A 15,884-nucleotide genomic window follows, 5' to 3' on the forward strand; every position below is an offset into this window, starting at 1 on the left:
AAGCACATAGGCATCCTGTGCTTATTGCAGAATTACTTAAAATAGCCAAGACGTGGAAGCAACCCTAAGCATTCACTGAAAGACAAATGGATAAGGAAGAAGTGGGAGACATACATGAAATATCACACAGCTATAAAAGGTTAAGATCATGCCATTTGTGACAACATGAATGGACCTTCAGAGTATAATGCTAAATAAAATAACTCAGATTGAGAAAGGCAAATACCATATGACTTCACTCATATGTGGAATAACAACAACAGCAAGCAAAAAAATGAATAAACAAAGAGCAGAATCAGACCTATAAATACAGAGAACAAACTGATTGTTGCCAGAGGGAAAGGGGGTGGGGGCAGAGGTAAAATGGGTAAAAGGGTAGTGGGAGATACAGGCTTTCAGTATGGAATGAATACATAATGGGAATAAAAAGCACAGCATAAGGAATATAATCAATGATAATTGCAATAGCATTGTATGGTGACAAATGGCAGCTACACTTGTGAGCATAGCATAATGTATAAACTTGTTTAATCACTAGGTTGTATACCTGAAATTAATGTAACAGTGGGTCAAATAAACACACACCACACACACACAGAAGTCCAGTTTTCAATAAAAGGTAGTTCTTTGAAAAGATCAACAAAATTGAATAAACTTTGGCTGACTAGGTAGTCTGACCAGAAAAAAAGAAAAGAAAAAAAGAAGAAGAAGACGTAAGTTACTGAAATCAGGAATGAAAGAAGAGATACCACTACTGATTTTATAGAAATTCGAGAAATAATAAGGGAAACTATGAACTATGCCAACAACTTAGATAATCCAGATGAAATAGAGAAATTCTTAGAAAGATAAAACTACCAGAATTGACTCAGGAAGAAAAAGAAAATCTGAATAGACCTGTAATAAGCAAAGAAGTTGAATTAGTAATTTTGAAACTTCCCATAAAAAAAATTCATGCCCGATGGCTTTACTGGTAAGTTCTACCAAAAACATTTAAAGAATTAACATAAATTCATCACAAACTCTTAAAAAAACAGAAGACAAGGGAATACTTCCCAACTCATTCTAAGAGCCCTGAATTATCCCAATATCAGAACTAGACAAAGACTCACGAGAAAAGTACAGACCAATACCTTTTATAAACAGACACAAAATTCCTCAACAAATTACCAGTAAATGGAATCTAGCAACACATAAAAAGGAATTATAGACCATGACCAAGGGGAAATTATTCCAGGAATGTGAGCTTTGTTTAAAATTTAAAAAATCAATCAATGTAACAGATCACATTAATATAATAAAGTTTAAAAAAGTGATCATCTCAATAGACATAGAAAAAGTATTTGACAAAATCCAATGCCCTTTCATTATAAAAAAAATCACACAACAAAACAAGAATAAAACTTCCACAATCTGATAAAGACATTAAAAAAAAACCCTCTACTAGCATCATAAAAGTTTTTCTCTTAGAATAAGGAAAAAGCCCAGAATGTCCATTCTTGCCACTTCCACTTAACATTGTACTGAAGTTCAATTTCTAGCCATAGTAGTTAGCAGGAAAAAATAAAAAGCATACAGATTGAAAAGGAAAAAGTAAAGCAATCTCTATTTCAGGTGACATGATCTTATAGATAGAAAGTTATAAAAATCCAAAAAAAAAAAAAACCACTCAAAAACTGTTAGAGCAAATAAATGAGCTCAGCAAGGATGCAGAATACCAGATCAGTACACAAAAATCAGTTTTATCTCTGCAGAGAAGCAATGAATAATCTTAAAATGAAATTTAAAAAATGAATTCAGTTTCTAACAACATAAAAATTACAAAATATTAGAAATAAATTTAACTAATGGGGCTCCTGGGTGGTTCAGTTGGTTGAGCATCTGACTCCTACTTTGGTTCAGGTCAGTCTCAGGGTTGTGAGATTGAGCCCTGTGTTGGGCTCTGTGCTGGGTATGGAGCGTGCTTAAGATTCTCTATTTCCCTCTCCTTCTGCTCTTCCCCTAAGTCTCTCCCTCTCTGAAAGAAAGAAGGAAAGAGAAAGAGAGAAAGAAAGAAATTACTTTAACAGAAAAGGAGAAAGTCTTGAATGTTGAAATCTATAAAACATCACTGGAAGAAATTTAATAAATGGAAAGATATGCTGAATTCATGGATTGAAAGGTTTAATGTTGTTTAGATGACTATCCTCAAATTAATCTACAGATTCATTGCAATCCTTATCACAACCGTTGCTGGCTCTTAGGCAGAAATTAACAAACTGACCCTGAAGTTTATATGAAAATTCAGTGGGTCCCAGAAGAACTCCCCCAAGAAAATCTCAAAAAAGAAGGTCAAGGATAATGCTGTGGAACATGACGGTCAGTTTTATGTCTCAACTTGGCATAAAGAGGATGAAGTACTAATGCATGCCATAACATGAATAAATCCCGAAACCATTTTGCTAAGTGAGAGAAGCCAGACATACAGGGACAAACAGTATATGATATGTATATGAAATATCTAGAATAGGCAAACTTACAGAAACATAAAGTAAATCAGAGGTTATCGGGATGAGAGGAGTTTCTTTATGAGATGATGAGAATGTTCTAAAATAAGTAGTGAAGGTTATACTATGTGAATATACTAAAAACACTAAGTTTTATGTTTTAAAATGGTCGATTTTATGGTATGTGAAAAATATGCCAGTAAACCTGTTATTTTTTAAAAAGGGGGGGTGGGGAGTCCTGTCCTGGACCGGCATTTAACAAATACACTGAAAGTAAGTTGATATACACATGGGGTCCTCTGCCTCTTGAGATCTGGCACTTGATGCTGACACAGTATAACCAAAACTTTGAACATCCATTCCTATAACTGATGCTGATCTGGCCCCAGGGATCACGTCTCTGTCTCTTGCCCTATGTCCTTAGAACAGAAGGCAAGTGGGATTCTATACTATGATGATCTGTTGTGTCACCACCAGTGGAAGAGATGGACACGGCTTGGAGCCCAGGAAGGACTGCAGTGACAAAAGCACTTCAGTAAGAGAAAAGATAATCAACTTGTCAAATTCTTCCTCAGTGTATGCCTGCACAACAAACTACCATTCCCAATACTGCCAAGCATCTACTTTCTTGTTTTTCTTTCCATTTCTTTAAATTCTGGAAGTTCTTCCAAATTAAAATAGTATCTGCAAGATTGCGGTGCCTGGGTGGCTCAGTTGGTTAAGCATCTAACCTGGTTTGGGTTCAGGTTGTGATCTCATAGGTTGTGGGATCAAGCCCTACCTATATCAGCCTCCATGTTCTGTGGGGAGTCTGTTTGGGATTCCCTTTCTCCCTCGCCCTCTCCCTCAGCCCTTCCCCCATTCTCTCTCTAATAAATAAAGCCTTTAAAAAAGAATAATATTTGCAAGATTCTGTTCTCATGGCTGAGAATAATTCTGCAGTACTTAGTGTTATGAGTTGAATTGTGTTCTCTCAAAATTCATATGTTGAAGGCTTAATCCCCAGGACCTCAAAATGTGACCTGATTTGGAAATAGGGTCTTTACAGAGGTAATCACATTAAAACGAGGTCATTGGAGTGGGTCCTATTATGACTGGCATCATTGTAAAAAGGGGAAATCTGGAGACATGCACTTGGAGGGAGAATGCCATGTAAATATCATGGCAGAAATCAAGATGATGTATCAACAAGCCAACAAATTATGGCAAGTCACCAGAAGAACAGAGAAATCCTCACAGCCTTCAGAAACAACCAACTCTGCCAACATCTTGGTCTAGGATTTCTAGCTTCTAGAACCGTGAGACAGTAACCTTCTGTGGTTTAAGTCAATTCAATATTCTTTGTTATAGTAGCTGTAAAAAACTAATATATTAAGCAGTTCATATTGTTCTTAAATTTGTGCATGTATAGGATAATATGTGAAGCATGATGTTGATTTATATGATGAAATCATATTATATATTATATTTTAGAATAGTATGATATATTAATATATTTTGTAATATAATGTATACTATCATGTGATTACTTATCATGACCCCATACATAATATATTACACAACAATATATAATATAATAACATATAGAATATATATTATAATATAGGTTAATTATTATATTTCATAATATGTTGTGAAATAACGTGATTATTTATCACATGACCCATTATTTTTTTTTAAAGATTTATTTATTTATTTGATAGAGAGAGAGAGAGAGAGATCACAAGTAGGCAGAGAGGCAGGCAGAGAGAGAGGGAAGCAGGCTCCCCGCTGAGCAAAGAGCCCAATGTGGGACTTGATTCCAGGACCCTGAGATCATGATCTGAGCTGAAGGCAGAGGCTTTAATCCACTGAGCCACCCAGGCACTCCCATGACCCTATTATTATGTTTGAATATGACATATAAAGTTCTTAGTTCATTTGCTATAATTGTTAGCAAATTGAACTATTGCTTTAGGAATTTCATTGATAATTATAGCTGTTACTGGCTCAGTGGAGTACAGTTTCTTCAAATTAAAATTAGTTTTAAAAAGTAAAAATTACAATAACTCAAAGTTTGTCTAATTTGACATTGTTGTGAAAAGAATACACGCTAAAATCTTGTGGAAAAATGTGTAAAATAACAGAGATAGTCATTTTGCTGAACTGAAGGCAATAAAAAATTTTAATGGAACTAATATATAACAATCTATGAATCATATATATATATGTATATATATATCATTATATATACATAATATCTAGCCATGAACAGAACACCCAGAGAAGCATAATAATGATTAAAAGTAGTCATTTTTGATAGTTCTTGGCTTTTAGTCATATACAAACCATAACTTTTAAGTATTTTTTGATTTTGTCATTATGAAGGTGTATTTGTCAATGTGGGAGGACAGAACATATTTCATTTAGCAGTTTGCTAGCTTGATTTATAACTTTTAAATATTTAGACGTGCGGTATGTGGTCCTCCACTTGTATTCGTGCCCCAGGCCCTGTAATTGTCAGGGGTGGGCCAGGACCCAGCAATGACAAGAAATAAAGCCTGAAGCTATAAACAGAAGTCAAACTAACGTCTCAGACTTGCTCCTACTATACCCTAAAATGCCATTCTGCAAGCTTCACGTGGAAACCTGATGTAGTCCCTAGAAGGATGACAAGTGTCTTACTACCTGTGCCCTCCTGGGCCATTGTCTCAAGGACCCTACAAGTCGTTCTCATCTGGGTGCTGTGTGGCTCTGTGGTCTTAAGTGGCACGTGGCTCTCCAGATTCCTAATACTAATATATTTCACCGTCCCCAGTGTTAAGGCTGTGTCATGGGCTTGCACTATATTCCTTTGTGGGGGCTCCGCTGTGCCACCCCCAAGTAAACAGAGCGACATTACAGATACATTTCATTTCACTCCTACCGGTGATATAAGGCTTGCAGAGCAATCGTCAAAGCTGCGATAATCACCCTGGCTATCACTTTGTTGAGTTCTACCTGTCCTTTTGTGGCTAGGTTTGCCTGCTTGCTGGGGGATATAAGGGAAAGGAGACTAGCATTCTATCTGGGACCTAGTCTCAGAGAAGAACACTTAGGAACAGGGTTAAGTGGTGGCAGCTGAGAAAAGAACAAGTAGGAGAAGTCACTGGTTTCTAAGGAAAAGAGAAAAAAAAGTGCATCAAAATACCGACTGAGCTAACTGAACCTAATAATAATAATAATAAAATACACACACACAAATCCCCACCAACTGCTGGGATGCCTGTGTGGCTTAGTCAGTTAAGCATCTGATTCTTGATTTCAGCTCAGGTCATGATCTCAAGGTCGTGATGGAGCCCTGCCTGGAGCTCTGTGCTTAGCAAGCAGTCTCCTGGAGAATTCTGTCTCCTTCTCCCTCTGCCCTCCCCCGACTACCCTTGTGTGCTCTCTCTCTCTTTAATGTAAATAAATACATATTTTTAAAAAGAAAAGAAAGGGAAAATGTCATTGTTGATGCCCAAGGACAAAGACTGACCTGCAAAAGGCCCCATAGGATTTCCAACTTCAACTATATTTTACTATAGCTCCCTCCAGCAAACATGGCGACTAGCTATACATTTCATGCTCTCGCTGACTAAGCTGATGGATAATCAGATTGCTAACATGAAACAGAAGGGCCTGACATCAAAGGATACTTTTAGCTGTGACTGAGCATCTTTCAGGATATCAATATCCTCTCTGCAGACATCAGCTCACGAACGCCATATACTATCTTTGCATAAAATTAAAAACCATGAGAAACTCCGACTGGGCTCATCAGAAAGATGGTAGCAAAGGAAGGATGAAAACTTCAAGAAGGAAGGATATGGAAGTGCTTAAAAATAATTTTGATAATAAAAAAGGAATTCTCTAATGCAAATACAACAGTCAGAACATCAACAGCCCGGTGCTTCACAGTAAAGGCAGATTAGTGAACCGAATTCATCCACCTCGAACACAGATTATCTGCCCCATTTGAAACACAGATTAACAGGAACAAATAAGGCACCAGGGTGGGAAGCATTTTTACAGCAAGTAACGCAAGTTTTAATCTTTGTTTAAAGAAAACTTCAAAAGGATTCCACATATCGGCCAATAGTGAGATCGTTGGAAAAAAAAAAAAATTAACTTCAAGAATGCAACACAGAGTGACCATGTTTCTGACCTGTTTTAAGATCAATCAACATTTTCTACCTAGATAAGTAGAATGCAATTAGCACTTGGGTGATTTTAAAGGCTCTTTTACGGTTGCCTTTAATCGACTGACGAAATAGCAGAACGGGGTGGCTGAAGGCCAATGTTTATTTTTACCCATTAGCTGTTTTATTAATGGGACTGTGGGCCACCAGGCCCTCCAGGCACACACAAATATATTAAAATATCCCACACTATAATTAAGTGGCACAGAGGGGATTAGAACAAATTCAGTGGCTGTTACATTTGCCGTCGGTGTAGTCTAGGTCAGACATTCTGATGCTCTTGTGGTAAAGCCAGTGAATTTTATTTCCGAAGTCTACAAAACATGGGATAGATGTTCTTGCAGAGTGAGGGTTTTTAATAAATGGCACTTATCCCCCAAATAAAAATATACATAAAGAAAAATGCCCCAAGTGGATGCTGTGACAGTGAAGGAAGGGAACTCCTTAGCCAGAGGAAAAGACAAATGCATCATGAATGGCATCAGTTTAAGAAACGGGATCTTTACAGTCCACCAACAAAAGGACTCAAAATGCATCAAGCCCATGTAACTCTTAGTCCCAGCAGCAGACTTTCTTTCCTCTCCTGTGTGAGTCAGAACTTCTGCCTCTGAGTTTTTTAAAGGGAATACCAATAAAGTGATCGCCTAACTGTTGGCCTGTTCCGTAATTCTAGAGCATCAGGAATGCAGTGCTTGCAGAAACACAGAAGAGATCCTTGGAGGCTCCAGGCCTAATCCTGCCCTGTATCATTTTCTTGTTTGATTTAACCAAATCCATTGTTGTAACTAAATGTTAGGTTGATTTTAAAATAGAAAATGTAAGTAGATTTTTGCTTTCATCAACATGTTCAGAATCAGTGAGAGAATCAAGCACACTTGAGGTTAGTGCCAGTGCAGTTCTCTTGTCAATCTTCATATCAGAGAAAAAGCAACATGGAATGAGGGTAGGGCAACAGCCAAGGAAATCTGGAAACAGCATTTTGGCTCAAGTAGAGGACAACATTGCCTTTGCCCTAAAAACCTCTGGAGAAATACTTGAAAGTGACACAGATTAACAGGAACAAATAAGGAGATAAAAGTACTTACGAGGATCCTGGACTTGCGGTGGGAGGGGGCCCTGGAGAAATGAAAGGAAGACAAAAGAAACAGTCAGGCTGGGTCACTGGAGGGTAAGCGTGGGTATAGTCAAACCATTACAGATGAAAGTTCTCAACCACTGCGAGGCGATATTTATTTTTCTGGGATTTATTATTTTGTTTTGTTTCCCCACAATCACCTCTACAAAAAAACGTACCAGTAAGAACCTGTCTAGAGCCCACAGTTCAGGAAAGCGCTAGAACAAGTGCTGACAAATGAGTCACTACAGTAGGCATTCTTCACTACATGGGGGGTTTGCCGTGGGAGGCTGAGTGGTCACAGGAGCACGCCGGCTGAGGCAGGAGAGGTCTTGGCTGGCTGGCAGCTGGACAGACGAGGGGGCATATGTGCCGCAGACCTTCCCCTCTGCTCTCTCACTGGCATGATGGTTTCGAGCAGGGCTGTGGCATCAGACAGACCTGCTCAGCTGTTTACTAACTGGGCAACCGTGTACATGGTCCTTAACCACTGGCCTTGGTTTACGTACTTGTAAAATGGGTGCACCTGGACTGGCTTTAGAAATGGTCCCAGTTTCTGGGCACACAGGATATTTTCAGTACGTGCCCATTCCCTCCCTCCTCGCCCCGGTGGAGGCCCTCCTAGGCAGAAGGGGGCTTACCAAACTTGACGAACAAGACTCCAGTGGTAGAAACCACCTTCTTGCCATTCGTTGCCACACACTGGAAGTAGCCCGTGTCCGTGGTGTCGAGGTTTCTAATCCGCAGCCTGGAGCCATAGTTGGTGGCCCGGAAGGAGATCCTCCGGGGCTCCTGCACCACAGGTGCGTCATTTTTGAACCAGCGGATGGTGGGAGGTGGGTTCCCAGAGACTTTGCAGTGCAGTTCCGCTGTCTGCCCAAGGGATGTGGTGATGTTATTCATCGGTTCATCGAGGGTCAGGTAAGAATCTGCGAGCACAGGGCGAAGGAGGCAGGTGAGAGGGGCAGATGGCTAACGGGCACCTCCAAGTGACCCAAATCCACTCCGGTGCGCCCCCGGACCACAGAGAGTACACAGGAGAGGCATGGTGGAGATGGACCGGGCACGAGATTACACATTCACCGAGATCCCGTGACTGTGGAACAATCACCCACGGAGCCTGCTGCTAACATCTTGTCACTAATCCTCACTGAAAACCCAAAGTTTTCAAATGACCGTATGGTAACCCATGGATAAGGAAACGTCCTTTCCAAGCCAAGACAGAATGAGATTTTGTGTTGCAAAGTCTAAGAAAAATACACAGTCCTTGTGATAGACTCAAACAATACTGTGAAGAAGAAAAAGCTACAAAACTCATCTCAAATCTTTCCACCCCAAAATGACACCACTCTTTTAACAAGCCGGCAAAGAACCTTCCAGCTTGTCCACTTTTGATAAGAAAGAAAGCATGAAAGCCTGGAAGAGTAGGAACGACATATTTATATCCACACAGAACCAGATCAGGAAGGATGCTGAAAATCTTCCCGCCAGTGATGAAAGAAGGCTCCTGGAGGCCAGCCAGGTCGCCAGCAGACAAAGTAATGAGGCAATGAAGAGTGCCATGATGTGACTCCTAGCAACCATTAATATGTTACAACATATAATTCTATATGTTCAACTTTTAATTGAGATATAACTTACATTTTAGAAAATGTACCCATCTTCAGTTATATGGTTCCAGAAGTATTGACAAATGCATCTATCCATGTAACCAATGCTCTTACCAAGATAGAGAACATCCTGAACACGCCAGAAAGTACCCCTAAGATCCTCTGTAGCCAATCCTTGCTTCCACCTACACCTCCCATCTCCATTCTAGGCAATGGCAATTCCTTTTTTTTTTTTTTTTTTTTTGAAGATTTTATTTATTTGACAGAGAGAGAGAGATCACAAGTAGGCAGAGAGGCAGGGAGAGAGAGATGGGTCAGTGGGCTCTCTGCTGAGCAGAGAGCCTGATGCAGGGCTCGATCCCAGGACCCTGAGATCATGACCTGAGCCAAAGGCAGAGGCTTAACCCACTGAACCACCCAGGATCCCGGCAGTTCTGATTTCTAGCATCATAGACTAATTCTGTCTGTTCTAGGATTGCATATTAATAGAATCAGACTGTAAGGTACATTTTGCATTTGGCTTCTTTAGAGATTTCTTAAACATTTTAATAATGAAATAAATTTTATTTAAGTTTATTCTTCAATAATATATTTTAAACCTCATATTGATATTAGTTGGAGAATCCAGTTACAGAAAAAATAATTTACTATTTAAGAAATTAAGTTCAATAGATTTTTTTTAATTGGTCTGTTGTTCATGTATGAGGAGTCTTCTTTGACTTCATGTTCCCTGACCCCCCATTCTCATGTCGATCTCCTCTGCCATACCCTCCTCCCATTGCCTTCTGTCCTTCCCTGACCCGCGACCTGGGATGGCTCGTTTAACAGTTGTCCTCTTTGTGGGACTATAAACCCACAAGGGCAGGCATCTAGAATGTTTTGTCATCGTTGTATCTTTAGTATATCCTTGCCTAGGAGCATTGTCCAAAAGAACTTTCTGTAATGACAGAAATGTTGTACAATCTGCATTGTCTAAATGGCAGCTACCAGTTACAGGTGAGCTACTGAGCACGTGAAACGACCTAGAGCAACTGAAGAACTGAATTTTTTTATAAAAAGATTTTTTGTATTTATTTGCCAGAGAGAAAGCGAGCGAGGGAATGTACAAGTAGGGGGAATGACAGGCAGAGGGAGAAGCAGGCTCCCTCCTGAGCAACGAGTCTCAGGCCGGACTTGATCCTAGGATTCTGGGATCATGACCTGAGCCAAATGCAGTCGCTTAACTGACTGAGTCACCCAGGCATCCCAAGAACTGAATTTTTAAATTTAAATTTTAACAGCCACATGTGGCAAGAAGCTGCCGTATGACATAGTATAGGTAGAGCATAATAAATTTGTTGAATTTAATGGACCTTTCTTGAAAAATAACCTTTTTTTGGGGGAAAGAGCTAAGTGGCTAATTTAAACACCCAAATTCCTATAAAATGCTTTCATAAATGCCAAAAATAAATAATTCATTACGTACCTTAATTTCCCATAAAAATATTGGGGGGAGATGTCAAAGTCTGAACAGCCCCCCAGGAGTACATCACACATGTGAATGACATTTATCTCATGTGAGTGGTAGAAAACAGATTAAGTATGACTATCACTCACTGTGTTACCAGAATGACACTTTCATCCCACTTAACCCAATGAATAATTATCCTTCACAATGCAATCATGAGCCCATAAATTATTTTGCTAATGTCTTGCTTCTTTCCATTTATATTCTGATCTTTATCTCTGAACTTGTTTCTCTAATCTATATACGTATATACTCAATCTATGAATGTTTTTGCTCACAGATAGGAGCACATGTGTTCCTAAGACCTTTGAGGTATTCCCAGAGAGTAGAGAGACTAATGCCACAGTGGCTTTATGGAGCTGCCATCGTGGCCTCAGGGCCCTTTCTCCGACCCAGAGAATGGCTAACTATATGTTCTCGGTAGAAAAGAAACATAGAAATAGCGATGCCAATATAAGCAGAGTAATTAGTACTCCACTGGCAGGTTCTGGCACTCTGCTATCTGGGTTTGAATCCCAGGTCAGGCCTGAATTCTGAGTGACCTTAGGCAAGTTACTTAATCTCTGGGTACCCCAGTTTAACGGAAAAATAGGAATAATAAGTAGGACTCTACCAGGCAAAACTGCTAGAGGATTTAAATTAAATTGGGACACATGGGATGCACTTAAACTAGTGTTGAGAGGAAACACTCAACATGTTAATCAGTGTTACTGCAATTCTTTTTATAATAATGACAATTTTTGTATAATGCTTTTTCAGGTTACTCAGTCTCACGTTCTCCGCTAACAATCTGGCAAAGTAAGAAAGAAGCATTAATTATTACAATGAGGAAATCACATCTCAGAGATGCACTGACCAGTCCTATGGTCTCTCTGTGAGGTCGGGGCCCATTGCGCTCAAAGCCTCCTACACTAGCAGCCTTCAGTTCTCAGACTCAGCCAAGCACAAAGTCCAAGTGAGCCAGCAGGCCAGTATGGTAGTGAGCACAGATAGACTACTTAGAATCCTACAATATGCCGGGGACTTTACTTCAGTACTCACTTCTCAATAACTCGACAAGGCAGGAGTTGTTATCACTGCTTTACAATGAGGAGACCTGGGATCAGAGAGGTTCAGTGACTTGTCCAAGGTCGCATGGCTGAACTGAGGTCTAATCCAGAGCTCTCGGACTCCAAAACTAGCTCTTTCCTTTCTGCCAGACTGCTTGGGCAGCTTGAACCCCACTGAGGGGTGGGGACAAAATGTGAGTTTCTTCCCCAAAAAAGAGCAAGCGGGGGACCTATACCCACATAACCACAGGGCTGTGATCTGCCCCTAAATCCAGTCAGGATTGTCTAGCGAATGGGTCTACGCTTTGTCTGGTGGTCTGGTTTCCCTCCAGAGGCCAGGTAACTCACCTGACCTGCTATATGGGGATCCCAATTCCCCCACCTATCCCCTGTAGGCCCTTCTTCTTCTTCTTCTTTTCTTTTTTAAAAAAGATTTATTTATTTATTTATGGGGGGGGGGTTGGGGGGAGGAAGAGGGAGAGAGCCCCAACATGGGGCTCCATTCCACGGCCCTTAGATCGTGACCTGAGCCGAAAACAAGAGTCAGATGCTCACCCGACTGAGTCACCCAGGGACCCCCTCTATCCTCTTTCAACACCGAAGCTAACCAACACCAAGCCACACTCCCAGCGGCCAGGATGACAGCTCCTGCATGCATGTCTCAGTGGTTAACATTATCTGCTGAGTTTCGGTCCCTTTTCCTTCTTCTCTTTCATTTTCTCCGACAGGTTGTTGGAGCCAAAGACCAGCAGGTTCCATGGTCAAGTACACATAACACATCACAGAAAAGAGTGAGCTGGCACATTAAACTATTTCTTTGTCTCCAAACTCCAGGTACTTTGCACGATCCCAGAATCACAGACATACAGAGCTTCCAGTTTGTTCTTCTAGGAACATAAATTAGCCAAGAACCAAAGAGTTCCATAACGTGGGGGTAGTTTTCCAATTATCCTCGGAAGGTGTATTCAGATTTATTGACAACAAATTAATAAGGGCTGATCTAAGGTACAACAGACTCGGGTACCAGAATGCCTGAATTCATGTCCTGGTTCTACTCCTTATCAGCTGTGTGACCTTGGGTAAGTTATATACTCTCTCTGTGTTTCACTGTTGTTATGTATGGAATTAGTATGCTAGTTGTGTCTTCCTTATAGGGCTAATTCAAGGATGAAATGAACTTACACGTGGCAAATGCTTAGAATAGGCTTCTGGCACAAAGCAAATAACATGAGTTTCTGTTATTTTATTAGCTGTATTTTTCTTTTCTTTTTCTCACAAATATCTTATTCCTTCCCCCCGCCCAAAGATTTATTTATTTATTTACTTGACGGAGAAAGAGAGAAAGAGCAAGAGAGGGAGCACAAGCAGGGGGAGTGGAAGAGGGAGAAGCAGGCTCTCCGCCAAGCAGGGAGCCTGATACTGGGCTTGATCCCAGGACGCTGGGATCACGACCTGAGCTGAAGGAAGACCCATAATGACTGAGCCCCGCAGATGCCCCAAATATCTTATTCCTAAAAGTAGGGAATGATTATTCATCCAACTGATGGGTTTCCTGACCATGTCTAGTCTTGATTTTACAGAAAAGGACACCCCATGGGTGAAGTCACCTGCCTGAGATCACATAACTGATACACGGCAGGCACAAGTGTTTAACTTGTCCATGAAACTCCATGTAATACCCACCTAAAAACAAAAATGAGGATTACAGGGCATCTTGAAATCAGTGTAGGAGCTGGCCCATGCCATATATGTCCAGAGAGAACAAAGGAAATGTAAACCAATCCTTGTGTTTACTGAACAAAGGAGCCCTGCCACAAACACAGGGAATTTGGTTTTAACTTTCTATCGATAAAGAAGAATGCTCAAATTTGTTTGCCATCTGTAGTTGCTCCCTTAGAACAAGCAAATGGTCTGGTCCTCAGTTTGGCAAAGACTAGAAGCATCAGAACAACATTTGGCCTAAACAACATGAAAGAAAGCATTTTGTGACTGGAATAAAATAAAATAAAAACGCATGTCTGCATCATTACTATCAGTCTTGTTGTTAACAAGCCCCTGGCTACAATCCATTCTCTTCCCAGAACCAGCTGGGTCCTTCTGTAGCAGCCTCACGGGCCACACTGGGGGATCCATTGTCTTCTCTACTCCTAGAGCTTGGTGTGGCCACTGCAGGTTCTGACCCAGGAGTCATTCCTTTCAGGGAACCCCCCGGGGATCTCTGGGAAGAAGCCCAGTACAGAGGACACCTGCAAAGTGGACCCGACAGCAGCCGGGCCACTAGCTAGCCGCCTGCATCAGTCGCTTCACCTCCCTACACTCTGGCTTCAGGCTCTATTACATGGGCGTGGGCAGGCTGTTCCTCCTGAGTGGTCTGTTTCCATACGGAGTAGCCACGGGAAGCGCCAGAGGGCAGACAGCAGGTGCCAACTCAGCCTGATGCCAGACAAAGCCGTGGGGCTTCTACCTTTATACCTGGCTACTCATACTATCTTTCAGCAGCTTGATTCAATAGCCCTGACGATGTGTGCTTGAGCCGGGGAATTTTTCTCCTCCTACGTTCCCATCTTCCTGAGGCCATAAATGTGGGCAGACTGGCCAGTAGCAGGTGGGGTAGAACCTGGCGTCAGAGAGAAAACTCTTCCAATTCTGCTGACTCCACCCTCTAGCTCTGTGTTGCTGTGTCTCCCAGGGGTGGTACTGGTAATAAGGATGATCACGATGAAAAACATCAACGATGATGATACAATAAGGACAGTGGTAACAGTTAACACTTACAGGGTACTTACTATTATGGCAGGTGTTGTTACAAACTATTCTTATCATCCTCATATTTCATCAGAAACCTAGTGCACAGACAGGGTAAGGAAGCTATCTGAGGTCCCATAGACAGTGAATAGAAGTGAATCAAATTACTGATTCACTGCAATTATAGTCAAGATCCCAGCAAGTTATTCCTTGGAGACTGACAAGCTGGTTCTAATGTTTACACGGAGAGGCAAAAGATCCAGAATAGCCAAAATAATACTGAAGGAGAAGATCAGAGTTGGAGGATTGATACTACCCAATTCTTAATATAAAGCTACAGTAATCAAGACAGTGTTGTATTGATGAAAGGACAGACAAACAGATCCATGAAACAGAACTGAAAGCCCAGAAATAGACCCACATAAATATTGTCAACTGACATTTGACAAAAAAGGAAAGGCAATACAAAGGAACAAAGAGAGTCTTTTCAACAAATGGTGCTTGGACTGACTATATATCCACGTGCAAAATCTTATACCTCTCACAAAAATTAACTCAAAATGGATCACATACCTAAATGTAAAATGCAAAATTATAAAACTCCTGGAAGATAACAGAGAAAATCTAGATGATCTTGAATATGATAATGACTTTTTATTTTTTTTAAAGATTTCATTTATTTATTTGAAAGAGAGAGAGAGACAGAAACAGAGAGAGCACAAGCACGAGTAGGGAGAGGCATAGGGACAAGCAGACTCCCCAATAGGCAAGGAGCCTGACGTAGGGCTTGATCCCAGGACCCTGGGATCATGACCTGAGCAGAAGTCAGATGCTTAACTAACCGAGACAGCCAGGAGTCCCACAATTATGACTTTTTAGATACTACCTGGAAGACACAATCCATGGGAGGAGTAATCAATAAGCTGGGCTTCCTTAAAGTTAAAAAAACTTTTGCTGTGCAAGAAGACAATGTCTAGAGAATGAGAAGACAAGCCGCAAACTGGGAGAAAATATTTGCAAAAGAAACATCCGATAAAGGAATGTCGTCCAAAATATACAAAGAACTCTTAAAATCCAATGAGAAAATAAAAACCTGATTATAAACAGTCCAAGACCTTAACAGATACCTCATTAAAGATACTAAAATGGCAAATAAGTGTATGAAAAAAAATAC

General features: G+C 40.7%; 1 protein-coding gene across 1 annotated transcript in view; it reads right to left on the bottom strand.

Annotated features, from left to right (window-relative positions):
* ROR1 (receptor tyrosine kinase like orphan receptor 1) overlaps window positions 1-15,884 on the bottom strand; it is a gene marked incomplete at both ends in the record, with an annotated part of 410,916 nt that overhangs the window by 125,570 nt on the left and 269,462 nt on the right. Inside the window, 2 exons of the mRNA XM_080800722.1 lie at window positions 7,771-7,801; window positions 8,441-8,728. Of these exons, the coding sequence (XP_080656848.1) occupies window positions 7,771-7,801; window positions 8,441-8,728 (319 nt within the window). The remainder of the gene's footprint in view (window positions 1-7,770; window positions 7,802-8,440; window positions 8,729-15,884) is intronic.

Source organism: Martes martes, assembly GCF_963455335.1.
Source record: "Martes martes genome assembly, chromosome: 4".
NCBI lineage: Eukaryota > Metazoa > Chordata > Mammalia > Carnivora > Mustelidae > Martes > Martes martes.